The sequence below is a fragment of the Mus musculus genome, chromosome 15, assembly GCF_000001635.26.
Source record: "Mus musculus strain C57BL/6J chromosome 15, GRCm38.p6 C57BL/6J".
Classification (NCBI taxonomy): Eukaryota; Metazoa; Chordata; class Mammalia; order Rodentia; family Muridae; genus Mus; species Mus musculus.
Genome location: NC_000081.6, coordinates 7,879,175 through 7,894,664, shown reverse-complemented (window position 1 = coordinate 7,894,664; position 15,490 = coordinate 7,879,175). Strand labels below are relative to the sequence as shown.

At 44.6% G+C, this 15,490-nt stretch overlaps 1 protein-coding gene and 1 pseudogene across 2 annotated transcripts in view; one reads left to right on the top strand and one right to left on the bottom strand.

Moving 5' to 3' along the window:
- Positions 1–15,490, top strand: part of Wdr70 (WD repeat domain 70) — a 226,155-nt gene that overhangs the window by 204,545 nt on the left and 6,120 nt on the right. For both annotated transcript variants that reach the window (NM_001081402.1, XM_017316701.2), the window contains exons 14-17: positions 5,489–5,589; positions 7,257–7,336; positions 8,986–9,102; positions 10,222–10,384. In NM_001081402.1, coding sequence (NP_001074871.1) covers positions 5,489–5,589; positions 7,257–7,336; positions 8,986–9,102; positions 10,222–10,384 — 461 coding nt within the window. The remainder of the gene's footprint in view (positions 1–5,488; positions 5,590–7,256; positions 7,337–8,985; positions 9,103–10,221; positions 10,385–15,490) is intronic.
- Gm7686 (predicted gene 7686) lies at positions 391–878 on the bottom strand (annotated as a pseudogene).

Sequence of the window (15,490 nt, the reverse complement as noted above, 5' to 3'; positions counted from 1 at the left end):
TGGTACCTTCCTGTTTGCATCTGTCATCTTTCATTTGTTTGGGGCTGACAGCGTGATCAGGACACATGGTTAAGTGTAGTGGTTAGTCCTGGGGATGGCCACCCACAGTGCTAAGGCTTTTTTTTTTTTTTTTTTTTAGACTAGGCAAAGATTTTTATTAACCTTTTCCAAACTTTATTCCCAGGCTTCTTCAGCTTAAGTTGCCGCTAAGAATGAATCAGGTATGAGCAAAAACCAAAAAGAGGTACAGTGTCCAGGGGGCTTGGGCTTCACAATATTAGAGATTTAGATTTTTGTCAGATCCATAAGCAAATAAATAAATAAATAAATAAATAAGCAGCCATGTTATAAAACAGGAGCTCCTGTAACTTCTTCAGAAGTTGCTTCAATTCAGTTTGCCACGTTCTTAGAAGCATCTTCAAAATTCTCCACCAGATCTGGAACCTCACCATCATTCTTCTCTCCAAGGAGCAAGTGGTGCTTTCCCGTCCACAGAGTGTTTGGTAGAGCACCAGCCACTGTCCTTAGACTGGTCAGACCATCTGCACCAAGCTGCTTTAGGATGCTGGGAGGTAGCTCTGTGAGGTGCTCTGTCTCAGCATGGCCTGTAATGGTGGAGATGTTTGCAGAACTGTAGGGTTGACAAAATGGATCCCTGGTCCTTGGTTTGTTACCATGTTCACCTCTTCAACACCAGAGATACTGTTTACCCCTAACTTCTTTAAGGAGAAATGCAGGTTGTTTGTTTGTTTTTGTTGTTGTTTTTTTATCGTCTGCTATGGCTGTTGTGTGAACCACTTTCTTCTTTCTCCGAGGGGTTCCTTTCCCACCAATGCACACTTGGTGGGTTTTTCCTGGTTCATGATCGTTTCTTTCATCTTGTCAGAGTGGAAATGGGGCTGCTCGGGGGGACTAAGGTTCAGGCGCACACACTCAGGGATGCAGACTCACTAGGGCTTCTTATACACAGGGCTGCACAACTGTGCACATCTATTTTCCAAATAGGTACCAGGTGGGTTATGGGAAGTCACTGAACTTGCTGCTTCTTCCAAGGAATCAGGTTTGCTTCTTTGTCCTTCTTCCACGAGACAGAAACCAAAGGTGAAAATCACAGATGGTGTGTGGTGTTCAGTGAGGGTCAGCAGCTAGGAAGGACCAGGAAGTGGTGTTTGAACATAATCCCGTTTAAGGTATAAAATTATAAGGATGCTGGGCTTGTCTTCTGTTTAGATATATGCATCACACACATGTAAGGTGTTGCTCAGGCATTGAGTTCGTTTATAGCAACGTTTGTGAACCCTGATTTACTGGTACCATCTGCTCCCCGTCTCCTGGCGTTGCTGGGGTTCAGTGGAAGGCACTTGAATTCTGGGCCAGCATTCTTCCACCGAGCCACGGTCTCAGCCTCCTTTTTCCTTTCAAAAATCAACTTGATAAGATTCTAGTTCTACGTTGCAAAGGTTTGGGAACGATTTAAAACCTCCCAGTTTTGTTCACTGTTCAATACAAGGCTCCACTGCATAGTACATAGCATAAGGAAATAAACGAGAGAGTCGGGGTACCCGTTCCCTCCCCTCTGTAAGTTACGCAAGCACTGCCCTCTCCCGGTCTCAGTTTACTTTGTTTGTTTGCTTGGTGTTTTTTATCTATGAGATGAATGAGGTTACTACTTTTGTAAAGACCTCCAGGGCTCAGTGGGAAGACACTTGCCGCCAAACCTGATGGCCCGAGTGCAGTACCCCAGCTGCGCACGGTGGACAGAGAAGACTGTCTTCCAAAACTTATCCTCTGACTTTCTTATTTTTGTCATAGCACATGCGCCCCCCATACATAAACAAGTAAATGTAATAAAAATAAATGAATAATAATATAAAATTCCAGGTACCTACAGTTCCTTTCTCACATGTCCTAAAATTCACGTTCACTCCCTGCTCTTCTTTCCTCCCCTGCTCGTCTCCATGGTTTCAGTTAAAGTAAACCAGAAAACCATAGAAATAATTACTTGGAATTTTTGTGGCCATCTCACTTTTGCTAAGGCGTAGTTCCAGAATCGCTGCCTTGGAATCCTGACACTGTTGGTAGTGTACGCCACTCTCTTCATCTCCCCTCTTCCTTTTGGTATCTGCAGGGATAGAAGATCTCTGTGTTGAGGACATCTGTGTATTGTAACTGAGCATGGCCATCTTGCTTATGAGTGCCATCATTACTTGCTAGCTCTTGGTGCCAGCTGCTAGAGCTAAGTCCTTCCAGTGCAGTTTGTGGTAAAGGCTGTCTCTTTGGTATTGTAGGTCTGGTGTTCCTGGGACTGTCTCTCGTCCCTTGATTTGGGAATGTCTTTCCCTTGCTTTGCAGCACTGTTCAGAACATGTCAAAGGTCCAGGCATGTTAACCAAAGAGGCATCTCTTAAAGAGAGGATGAAGGAGCTTGGGCTGTTTGGCTAAATGAGTGATTGCACTCTCTTTCTTTGTATTTATAACTCATCTGTCTTCTGATGGTTCTGGGCTCCTAGCAGGCACGTGTCCATTGTTGTTGAGCAAAGCCCAGTGTATATGTCTGACAAATTAGCAGTGTGGCAACTCTGCTTGCTGCCGCCGGACTCAGGGATTGTTTGGTTTGGCAAATGGCCAGCTCTCTGCTATAAGATGCATTTCCTTGACAGGACAAAGTATGGAGGCACATTAGCTGCAAAGTTTGCAAAGGTCAGCTAAACACATACAATAAATATTAATAAACAAAAAAGGCCCACCCACCTTTGACTTTGAACTCTTGTTTCTTCACTCTGTGTTTTGGAATCCCTGTAGGATTTGATTAATAACCAGTCTTAAGGTAATTGAGCCTCAAGTGTCCTGTGCCTAAGCTGATCTTCTCGCCGGCCTCCCATTGGCTGCCTGGGTGACTCATTGCCACAGTGGAGTGGTCTCTGGACTAACTGTTTAGGTCAAGGGCTCTTACTTGCAATCCCCTGCTTGTGCGTGAGAAGCGGGTAAATGTGATTGTCTGCCAGCGACTGCTGGGCAGTCCTGTGGGCTGTGTCTTGGAGCTCTGGAGATAAAGAATTGGAGCAGGAATAGAGGTGAAATGCCTTCAGACTCCCTGGAAAGCAACCAGACGTTGGTCTGTTGGCCTGAGCAGTCGCCTCTCTAACATTTACACCCTCTGTGGAAAGGGAGAGAGTAACAGTAACCTGCTGCCCCTGGAAACTGCCTGTTTGGCTGGGTGTCTTGGAATTTATCAGGCCTACATTGTGGATCTTTTCCAATTCTGCACCCTGCTCACTTGAGAACCAGTAACTGCTTAGCCAGACCTGTAGAGAACCAAGGAAGAGAAAGAACTCTAAAGCCATGTCGCTAGCATTGTCCTGGGACCATTCGTGGGTGGCTGGGGTTTCTGAAGGCACTTGAAAGCCCCTTGGCCCCTTTTCTTGCTCTCTGGTTCATAGGTGTCTATTCTCTCCAGGACTACAGAAAGAATCAACCCTGCTGGATTTGTATGATGGTTGGTTATAATACACAGACATCAAATTCTTCCTGATGGAAAAGGATAGTTTTTAAATTGAAAATTGTCTCCAACTCTGCTTAACAAAGTAACCCATTCAGGAATAGCTTTTAACTTACTTGAAGAGTACCAGACATTAATCTAAGGACCCGGAATATACTGCTGAACAAAGCTAATCCAGATCTCTGGCCATGGAACATGAATTCTAGTTGAGAAAGGCATAGCAAAATTAATTTAAAAAATCAAATTCTGTATTAAAGATATATGCTATGGCGAAAGGGAAGCAGAGTGAATGGAGTTAAAGGGCCATGGCTTTAAATAAAGTGGGCTTAAAGGGTAACATCATTAGGGCCTGAGTAGGGGAGAATGGACTCCTGTGCCCTCTGCCCTCTGCCCTCTGCCCTCTGCCCTCTGCACATGCACTGTGGTGCACACATCCTCCCTCCTCATAACTAACCAAATGCATGTAGAGGAGAGAACATTAGGAAGGAAAACTGAGCCATCAAGTGTAAAGGACTCCAGTGGTTCAAATGGGGCAAGTGTGTCTACTGTCACTGTTGTTTGATTTGCTTTTTAACACTTGCTTGCTAGCCGACATTGGAGAGCAGCGCCCCAGATTTGAGGAAAGCTAAGGAAATGTGGAGACCTGTTCTTTCAGCCCGCCCCACCCCCACCTTCACCTCCACGGGGCGGGGCAGGAGGATGCCAACACTGACTCTGGAATGACTCAGCCCACTTCAGTGGCACACAGCTTACAAACCACCTTGGAGTATTGTTGGATGTGAATTAGCAACTTGCAGGCTCTTTGTAGCTTTCTCCATAGTTCTGGAGTATCAGAAAAGGGTTTGCAGCCATTTAAGCATCACCAGTCAGGTGAGAGTAGAGTTTCTACCAAAGGGATTTCAGAGTTTGCAGGTCTTCCTTCTTAATGGAAGAGCGGGATGTTAGAGGCAAGGGCTAAAGAAGGCCAGCCTGCGGAGACAGGGCTGCAGTGCAGGAGACAGGGCTGCGGTGCAGCAGACAGGGCTGCAGTGCTTTGATCTTCTCTCGAGGACCTCAGATGTCAGTTGTCCCTCTTTCCCTTTAGTCCGTGTGCATGCGTGCAGGAAGTGGGCTGTTAGTCAACGATGAATTCATGTTTCCCCTCCTCTTGCTCCAAATGAGGTTTGTAGAATGTAGTGTGTGGCATTTGTGCTTCCCAGTGTCAGCTTCATGGTCCCCTCCCCCCTTGATTCGCTTTATGCTGTCCCTCCCATCTTTCCTCCTAACCCCAAGAAAATTGAAAACAGCTTGTGAGAACTCAGGACTCAGGTTCTTTGGGACCCCAGAGTACCAGTTATTCATCACCAGACATGAATTCAGACCATAGCTTCCAGTGAGGCACCTCTTTAAATAGCTTCCCATCAGGTTAATATCAAGGCTCTGCAATTGATATCTGCTTTATTTCTGTCATGGCGTTGCTGTTTTGTCTCATAGGTGGGAGAGATTATTAATTGTCTACCAATATGTGCTCTTTGTAAAAAAAAAAAAAAAAAAAGATCTTAATGAGACTTGGATCTCTGTGAACTAAAAACAATAAGCACCTGGCCTCAGTCTGAGGCCAGTGGAACATATTGTGTGTGTCAAAGCATGAACAGCAGATCTAAGGTTGCCGCGGTGGGGAGCGTCACAGGAAGCCAGCGCTCCATAGTGCCAGCCTCACATCGGAACTGGACTGCCCAGCCCTGGTTCCAAGGCTCTCAGGAACAGGGTCAGGTCCAGAAATGAACATCTTGTATTTCTGTGGGACTTTGAGTGGGTGGTAAGAGGCGGTATGGATTTCACTCACAGAGAACACAATGCTATGATTTAGATCTGGAAAGTTATGGGTTTCTCTCCCACCAGTACTTGACTCCCTAGTAAACTGACCATCAAAGCCCCAGCAGGACTCTTCCCTCCCCCTCAGTTTTTTATTTGGTCACCTGACTTGACTTGTATGGCTGTTCTTTCTAGAGTGTGGTCCGCTGCCTGTGGCATCCAAAGCTGAACCAGATCATGGTTGGAACTGGAAATGGACTGGCAAAAGTGTACTACGACCCCAACAAGAGTCAGAGGTATTTCTTGGAAAAGCCTGTTTGAGATGGATGACAACTGGGGAGGGCTTGGGTTCACCCTGGCTTCTATTCATCCCCCTTTGATGGGGATCCGCCCTTTTAGAAAAGGCAGCTGGTACCCAGTAAAGCCTTAGACTCCTAGCATTGTGCTTTAAATGGGATTTAGATCTCACCCTTGATCCGCATCAAATTCAAAGGGAAAGTTGCCCAGGGATTTGCAGTCCTTTGGCTGAAATGTTGAGTGCAGGGTGGGGGGAGTCCTGCTTGCTCCGTGTACTCCCCGGACAGTGGCATCAGCAGAGATGCATGTGAGGTATTAGCAAACAGGAGTGGCCACTCACAAGACACAGCAGCAGCTTGCCTGTTTTACCTTTTGTGGGGAGCTTTTAGTAGTTACTAGTTTGTGTATTTGATGAGGCTATGCTGTATCGACTGAAAGGGATAGCCTGTGAATGGACTTTTCCGGGCCCTTAGCTCGCCCCAGGTCAGACATAAGCATACCAGTTTAATCCCAAGGTCTGGAAACTGGGAGAGGCTCACCTAGCTCCTCAGGTATTAACACTTTCTTTTCCATGAGATGGACATGGGCTACCACCCCAAGGAGCATGGTCCTTCCTGTTCTGGTTTGTATACAGAGTCACATGCCGAGCCTGTGCCCTTCTCTTTTGAGCTCCTACATGCTTTCTAAGGACAGTAAAGCTAATCTTTATGAATGAACTTTCATTGACCATAATTTTGCTCTAGTAAGAAGTGGACCATCCTGTCTTCAGAGGTTCCTGAGCCCGTGTTGAAACCTTTGTCCTATAAAATAACATTATAAAATGATATCTAAGAAGAAGTAGGATTTTGTTTGTTAATAAAGTAAAAATGCTAGTTAGTGTGAATGGAATCCACTCAAAAAGAATGCCAGCCTTATATTATGACACCCATTTGGAAAGTGCTATCTTTACTTGGGATCTATAAGATTTGCTTATGTATATTTTCTTCAGAGCTCTGTACCACTAAGGTGAGGTAAGATCTTAAATAGACCTTCCATTAATCAGGTTGTAGCTCCTGAGCAATGCCACAAAGCATACTCCAGCTTAGACACTCAAAACGGCGTATTTGAGATATGGACATACACCATGCTAGGTCCCGCTGAGTGGAGGACCTTGGTTGCTTTCATCTGGAACATAGGCTAAACATGGAATCCTGTGACCTTGCTTAACTTGCAAAATCTCTTTAACATCCTTATGTTCTTAAATTACTTTTGTGGATTTCTCTTTAGTGTCCTGAATGCCTTGGTACCTCTCCCAATCTTTCACTTGGTGGGTGACACTGGTAGATGTGAATTTCTGGAAAGTTCATTGTCACTAAGACCCCATCTCAGAAAGGCAGGGTCTTGCACAGATTAAAAAAATCTCTCGATTAATGAAAATACTACAGCCGTGTTTTGCATGGGTTAAAAAAATTTTTTTAAATGAATTGGCCAAGATCTTCCAGTGTTTCCTGCATCTATCATAGAGTAATTTCTGCTGGGGTCTACTACATACAGGGAGAGGGAGGGGGAGGGGGAGGGGGAGAGGAGGGAGCTTTGAGACTCTCTGATGGGACCAGAAATTTAGTGTTTCACCTCTACCTATTCCTAAAATGCACTAAAGAAAATAATTTGTTCCAACTCATCGTAGGGGAGCAAAACTATGTGTGGTTAAAACCCAGAGGAAGGCAAAACAAGCTGAGACACTAACCCAGGACTACATCATCACCCGTAAGTTGTTGTCAGCATCCCTCTGTCTTCCGGTGCTCTTCTCTGTGGTCTTGTTCATTACTTGGTTTGAAATCAGAAAGGGTGGCATCTATTACATTATGTCCTGTCATGTGGACACAGGTACAAGTCACATGACAGCATCACTTTAGCTTCTTGGTCGTTTACAAAAATGAGGCTTGCCTCATGTAACTCCTCGCCTAAATGGGAAGTGCCTTCCTGAGCTGAACACACTATTCTATTACAGTGTTCTAGGTTAACATGTTATTCTGTGAATCAACAAGATTCAGGAGGCCTGCAGTGTGATTCTGAACATCAGGGAGATTAGACAAGGAATCTATGACCATGTACTAACATACTTGGAGGAATTTCTGTATCAAACGAACTGTCTGGGGCAGAATGGTTTTTCTCAGATGGGTCATACAACCCTATTCATCCGACAGGTCTATGTTCTGAAAACCACAGCCTCAGACCTGTAAGAGGCCAGGAAGGAAATCTCGGATGCCACAGAGATGAGTAATAGAGTGGCCCAGGGTGCTCTGCTGCTGGCCTTCTTCCCGGTGATGGGTCTCTTGTGAGACCAAGTTCCACGGGGCTTGTGGTCGGTCAAGAGATCCCAAGACACTCTTTGCAAGAGTAGAAGTGTTAAAGTTGGGGTCATAGCCAGTCCAGCTCATGTGATTACATGCGGCCTTCTTAACACACACCCCCCACACACACACCGCCCCCAGTCATGGGAAGTAAAAGGCAATTTTCCCACCTAAAAGGACTGCGTGTCTCACGGCCTGACAAGAGTAAGGGGAGTAATGTGCTTAGCTTCCCTATCATGGCAGGCACGGTTTAAGGTGAGTGGTACTGCCTGGCTGCAATCAGAAGTAGGGCCAGAGGATCTGATGGGGACTGGAAGGGTTTTGGAGATGTTTCCTTTAGATTATAACCTGTCTTTTCCAGTTCTCTGAAAGTGTTTTCTCTTTTAAAACATGTTTAAATTTATATCTAATGGCTGGAAGAAATTCTAGGTCAAGAAGAAGATAGCTATTTAATACTCTACAATAACCCTATCCTCCCAAATGTTAAATGTTTCCCCTTAAGTCCATATTCTTTTTATCTGAACGCTTGACAGTAGCTGAGTACATGTGCCTGTGTCACCCCCTTGTTCTATGGGCCAGCCGAGTGGAAGCAGGGCTAAGTGCTCTCCTCTGTGGTTACTCCTCTGTGTTTTCACGCCTCTGCCGAGAGGGGGCCACACCTCAGACACATGTGACGTGATTCCGGCATTTATTAGGTTTCTGAAGAACCTCAAGGACTGACCGGCACGTTCTTGGGGTTACTCATATTTGGGCCCTCTAAGCAAAAATAAGAAAGTGATTCTATGAAGTGTTTCTCCGTGGCTAGGGAGATGAGCCTTCCCAGTGTTTCCAAGACAGTGTTTGATGGCGCTTCCTGAGTGTCATTCGCTGCCAGCCGAGGTGAACAAGGAGTCTGGTATCAAACAGAATTGGCTAATTGGTTACAGTAAGCCTGTCTTTTATTATTAAATGAAGGCTGTCATTATGATTTCCATTTCATGTTTCAGTTAGTCATGCATTAGCTATGTTTTTGGATGAAGGGTTATTATTATAATGAAAATTTTCAAATGTGACTCCTCACAGCTCATGCCTTGCCCATGTTCCGTGAGCCCCGCCAGCGAAGTACGAGGAAACAGCTGGAGAAGGACAGACTGGACCCCCTGAAGTCCCACAAACCAGAGCCTCCTGTAGCAGGCCCAGGTGACTGAAGCAGCCGGTTTGTCTGCAGGGGAAGGAGGGGTCAGGGTAGTGTCATTGATACGGAGGTGGAGAGAGCTTCAGGGCCTGAGATCTTCTTGATCTTCAGGGACACTAGTGGCTTTCAGATGTCTTCTCGGCTAGCACCGGAGTCACAATGTGTAGAGCTTCCAGGGATGTAGTGCTGAAACAGAGAGATACGTGGGGCTTTACCCTCCCTAGCTCGAGCCTTCGGTGACCTCACTTGAACTCTGGGGCTCCTTGGAAGCCAGGGCTAAAACTGCTGCTCTCAGTAGTGGCTTAAGCTGGATTAGGTTTCACCCGAGGCAGAGAGTAGCCATGGCTTAGCTCCGTGTGGTAAGATGGAGGAGCTGCCCATGTCACTGGAAGGTAGAAGGAAGACCGTAAGTAGGAGATGTTGCAGGGCCGGCTCCTCCCTTCTGAGAGCCCTGGTAGTTATTGGCACAGAAAGCCGGTAGCAATTGGTCTTTTAAAAAACGGTTTCTTCCTAATTAAGGAAATTTATCTTCTAGTGTTATTTGTTTAGTCATGTGTTTATCTTTCTAAACATCATTTCTGAAAAGAATTTTCTAAAATGCCAGCCCATTTTTTTTGTTATGAGAGACCCAGCAGGACACAGATCTTCGCCCCTAAGCTTGTTGTCTGCCAAGGCAGTCGTAGCAAAAAAGTAAGGAGAGTCCGTGCATTCGCATGGCTTGTTTTCCCTCAGGACAGAGAGCAAAGTACCTATAATATACAAGGAGTAACCCTCTAAAATATATTTGTTTACAGCTAAAATAGCAGCTAATGATTAGAAGTTACCTTTTGTATTGAATATCAGTAAGTCCATGCCAGGGCAGTTTTTAGTACAGTCCTTAAGAAAATGTTTTGGGTTTTTCCCCACCTTTTAAAAACCAGTATCATTTTGTAAATTAAGCAGCCAGAGCATTTTTTTTTAATGTCTCTTCCTGTTATTAAATGTTAAAGGGATGTTAAAGGCAGATGGCTCTTAGCTTTGACAACACAAGCTGATGATAAAGCACTGTTGAGATCTGAGCTCAGGACACAGCAGACACAGATTTGTTCATGTTCTCTCTAATCGGGGCTTTTTCTCTGAAACAGGTCGTGGTGGCCGAGTTGGAACCCACGGGGGCACCCTGTCCTCCTACATTGTGAAGAACATCGCTTTGGACAAGACCGACGACAGCAATCCCCGGGAAGCCATTTTGCGCCATGCCAAAGCAGCAGAAGATAACCCATATTGGGTTTCGCCAGCATATTCCAAGTAAGGAAAAGGCTGTTTAAAACAGAAGAGTGGGGTCTTGTGAGATGGCTTAGTCATCAAGGCACTGGTCTACAGGCCTGGCGTCCTTAGTTCAATCCCTGGAACCCACGAAAAGGTGCAATGAGAACTGAGTCTATAGTTTTCTTCTGAGCTCTATATACAGGCCATGGCATATTCGTGTATGCACGCATGCACACCTCTCCCACATGATAGTAATAATAAATTAAAAATAAATAGAAAAATGGGACTGGCAGTGTAGCTCAGTGGTAGAGTATTGCTTAGTGTCTACAAAGCTATAAATTTAAGCCAAAAAAGGTAAATAAAAAAATAGAGAAATTATTATTCCCAATGAATTGAGAAGAACATAGCAATAGTATTTTGAGGGTTTAACTTCTTTTCTATTTGAGCACAAAGAATGGGCCAAGATCTGTAGGTCTGATACCAAGAATTGTTATGTATGATTAGCAGTGCCTGCAATCCAAGCATCTAACAGGTGATTGCACATGGGTGAATTGGAGGCCAGCCTGAGCTATAGCTGAAGATATGGAATAAGTTCAAGGCTAGCCTGAGCTATGAGAGGCCCTGCTCTTGTTTAAACAACAGTGGAATTGGGAATTCAAACTCTCCCCCCCCCCCTTGGTTCTTTGGTTTTTCAAGACAGGGTTTCTCTGTGTAGTCCTGACTGTCCTGGAACTCACTCTGTAGACCAGGCTGGCCTCGAACTCAGAAATCCACCTGCCTCTGCCTCCCAAGTGCTGGGATTAAAGGCTTCCACCACCACTACCCAGCTGGAATTCATTTGCTTATATTGTTAAGACTCTAAAAACAGTGAAATTTTTAAAACTGTAATAGTTTGTTGTCATAGTTAAAGCCAAGAGTAAGCCTTGTGTGCTTCTCTTTCCAGAGACTTTAAAAGTGATTGTCTTTCTCAGTGGAGGGGAGTTAAAAGCAAGCAAAGAGGCGTGACCTGCCTGTCTCTTAAGAAGAACTGGGGGCGGGGTGTTGTGTGTTGGTGTCTTTTTGCTTTTTCATAGTCTCGATATGAAGTCCCAGCTGGCTGAGAGCTCACTGTGTAACAAGGCTGGCTTTGAACTTGCAGCAATCCTCCTGCTCCTGACTAGGCTAGTTCTCAGGTAGGGGATATATATATACATATGTGTGTGTATGTGTGTATACATACATACATACATACATACATACATACATACATATATCCATGTACAATGAATCCAGCCTTTTAGAAAGTTCCTCAAACAGTCTTACCTGAGTGAGTATGTAGCAGCTTTCAGTGCTACCACACCACCCACATTTACACCAAGGAAAGTACTCTTATTGAATTTTTAATTACTGAGTTTTGAAATTTTTTACTACAACTAGTTTTAGACTTTGGCACATTCTAATACCTTACATGACCGTAATGTAGTTTAATATTCTCTGTAGTAGCCACCCCTGGCCAACTGTTAAACCTGACAATGTCTTTATGAGTAGGATTTCTTTTCAAATATCCCCCTTGGAGTTAGTGAGCTTTATCTAAACTGCGTTTGCATCATCTGACCTCTGGAACCCCCTCTCCATTCAGTGTTCTGTCTACCTGTGTTAAGGAATCATTCGGTGGGTGAAATGTTAATGAACAGTGCCTCCTATTTTGTTAACAAATTTTGTTTATAACCTTTAGGACTTTATTACTCTTGGTATCATTTCCATTTATTCTACCTCTGATATCCCTTATAAAAACCATATTGCTTTATTTTCTGTCAAAAGATAAAGAAAAGATAAAAAAGTGTCCAGCTGCTTATTGTATTTTTATTATTTTAAATAATTTGTATACAAAATTCTGGGATCTCTAGGTGTAAAATTATATGTAAGTGGTGTTGGCCTCCTCCTGTCTAATGTTTATACCTGTCTTTCTTTTTCTCATGGAATTGCCTTGGTATTTCCAAGCAGTAGTAAATTGTGTCATTGGGAGTGAGCAGACCTTTCTCCCTTTGAACTTTAGCAGGAAAGAGTCCTGTAAACTGTGAAGTTTTCCTTCTTGTACTTGAGGAAATCCAACCAGCAGCTTCCTATTGTTTAATCTCATCTTCTTTCCCGTAAAATATAAAATAGACTTCTGAGAGTACGCCCGTAAGAGTTTAAGGAAGAGCCCATCGCTCTCTTTCATTCATTCACTTAATGACAGTTAATGAGAGCCTCCTCCGTGTGAGATAGTGCTGTAGGATGTGGGGCCATAGCCGTCTTCACGGACCCATGCTGTGATACTCAGTGGCAGGCAATGCAGGACTCTGTCAATGTCAGATGATATGCTACAAAGGAAACTCAGGAAGTAAAGGGGACCAGAGTGATCAGGTGTGTGTGTGAGTGTGTGTGTGTGTGTGTGTGTCTGTCTGTCTGTCTGTCTGTCTATGGCACCATGTGTGTGCACTACCCACAGAGTCCAGAAGAGGGCTTCAGACCCTCTGGGACTATAGTTACCTATGGTAGGCAGCTGCCATGTGGGTGCTAGGAGTCAACCCATGTCCTCTGGAAGAGCAGCCAGTGCTCCTCACTGCTGAGCCATCGCTGCAAGCCCCAGGTGCTATTTTAAATATGGCTGTCAGAGTCATGACCTGACTGAAGTAGAGGGGTGGAACCTGCAGATACCCTGGGAATGAGTATCCCATAGAGAGAAAGCAGCCTGCAGAGGCCAGAGGCAAGCATGTCTGTGTACTGACTCCTGTTCATTCCTTCAGCCACTTTTAAATTATTTTAAAAATTATTTCTTCATCATCATCATCATGATGTGTGACTGTGAGCACTCATGTCTTAGCTCATGTGTGGAAGTCAGAGGACAGCTTTTGGGAGTAGATTTTCCTCTTCCACCCTGGAGTCTGGCATTTGGACTCAGGTCATCATGCTTAAATGGTGACTGCTTCTACCTATCTCACTGGCCCCTTAAATTTTTTTTTAATTCCTTTATCTCTATTGAAGTGGTGACATGATCTCCCTTCTTAAACCTACACGTGAGGACCTCTGACACCGACTTCCTGTAGTGCATTGCCTACTTGTTAGCCCGGCTTCCTGACAAAATAACTTTAAACAGCTTACCTGTTTTGTAAATGTTTAATAAACCTTATAAAACTGCCAAAGTGTGGTTGTTCGGTGGAGGGCAGAGCAGAGAGTAATGTCTTTATCCACCATCCCCGTCCAGCCTGTCCCATTTTCTCCTGTTGCAGCACAAGCCTGCTTCATAATTAATATATGTCTTGGTCAGTCATCCATCCTGGCTTTCAAGTTTATTTAAATAGAGGTCATTGAAGCTGACGGTGTTCGCTCAGCTACCTAGAGACTGCTTTTTTTCACTGTAAGTGGATTATTTTTATTTTATGTACGTGCTGGGTGTGAAGGAGCTGCTGCCATGCTGCCCATCTCGTGAGAAGACTGCTGCTTGGAGCTTGCAGCCCCAGGGCCTGAGGCTAGCCCTCAGCTCAGTGCCTTGGCCCCAGCACGGTGCTCTTTCGGGTGTCCGCCTTTCTGCTGCGTTTTCTTCCCATTCATCCCTCCCACCCGTTCTTGTTGCCTTAGATTTGTTGCCTGCTAACTCAGTTGAAGGCATTGCCCATCTGTGGCCTGTAGTGTGTTAGCTGGGATCCTATGTTCACCTGCTGCAGGATACTGCTTACTGCCAAGTGGCAAAGCATGTGAAGGGAAGCTAATATTTAAAAGGATCTTTTCCTAAAGGTCACGGTAACTGAGAACGTGTGTCTGGTTGTTTTTCTCCACTGCAATTGACTTCTGTCAGTGATGAAGTGAAGGTGTATTTACTGTGTCTCGCTTGAACAGGGAAAAGCAGGTCGTCAGAAAGACATTCCGTAAGTGTTCGTGCTACGCACAGCATATACTCACCTATATTCTCCAGAGTGCCGATGATGCCTGGATGCTTTACAGGAGTCACTTGAGGATCGAAACCCCAGTGTGACACTGGCAGTGTAATAGCCATGAAAGTGTTCAAACACAGCAGGATTACAGAGGACTCTTGTTCAGCCGCACACGGGCAGATTCAGTTACAGTTTCTTGTTCAGAGATGCTGCTGGGGGGAGGGAGAGAGCTGGCTGGGGAGGGGGCAGGATGCAGATCCAGAATGCTATTAGCTTACACATCAGACAGGATAGATGTGTGTGTGAGCTCGGAGCCCGGCCAGCAGCCTGCCAGGATGACAGCTCTGTCAACCATGGCTGCCATTATTGCCGGTTCAGTCACTTTAGCTTCACTGTGCATATCTTTTGAAATACAAGATGTGAGGATGTGTCTAAGATGTGTTGTGTGTGTATGTATATCGTCCCCACCTATAAAGAGCCTATTAAAAGTCATATTGAGTTCATAAGCCAAATTAAAAGCAGTCATTGTAGACGAGGAAAGAGAGAAAAATATCTTCCCCCTCCCCCACGCACTAAGTATCTTCAAATATTAGCTAATATTTAATATTAGCTGATCGTCACTATCTGCCATGTTGCTTTGTGGAGGACAGTTTCATAGACTAGTTTTGTGAACTGCCTGTCGTGTAGGCAGCTGGGGGGTGGGTACTGGGGAGAGGACTGAAATGTGAATGAATTTCTAGGTCCACTCCAGACTAATAGACCCTGAGAGATTTCGTCTGAGAATCTACATTCTAAGAAGTGCCTAAAGTGATGATTTTGCACACAAATGCTTGGAAATAACATAATTACTCAGAATCAGAAACTATTTCTCATTAAGAAACTTCATGCTTAAAGGCCAGACAGCTTCATTTATAAAAGACTCATAGCAAATCATTTCCATAGAAAAAGAATCTCCCCAGGATTTGAGAACATAGCATGTTGCAATGTTGTACTTAACACATGAATTCTTATGCTCAGTATGTTATACCTAGGACTTTAGAAAAGGTGTCAATCATCTGAGGCGAGGAACCCTGTTATCTAACGTGTTATGTAAACAGTCGTGGCACTTCTTCTGTACTAACACCGTGATGGACTTGCTAGAAAGCTTAGTATGTGTTAGCATAACAATCCTCATCACCCACGAGGTAGACAGTATTCCTGTCCCCACCTTGTAGATGACGGAACGGAAATGTGTAATTTGACCAGTGCCCCA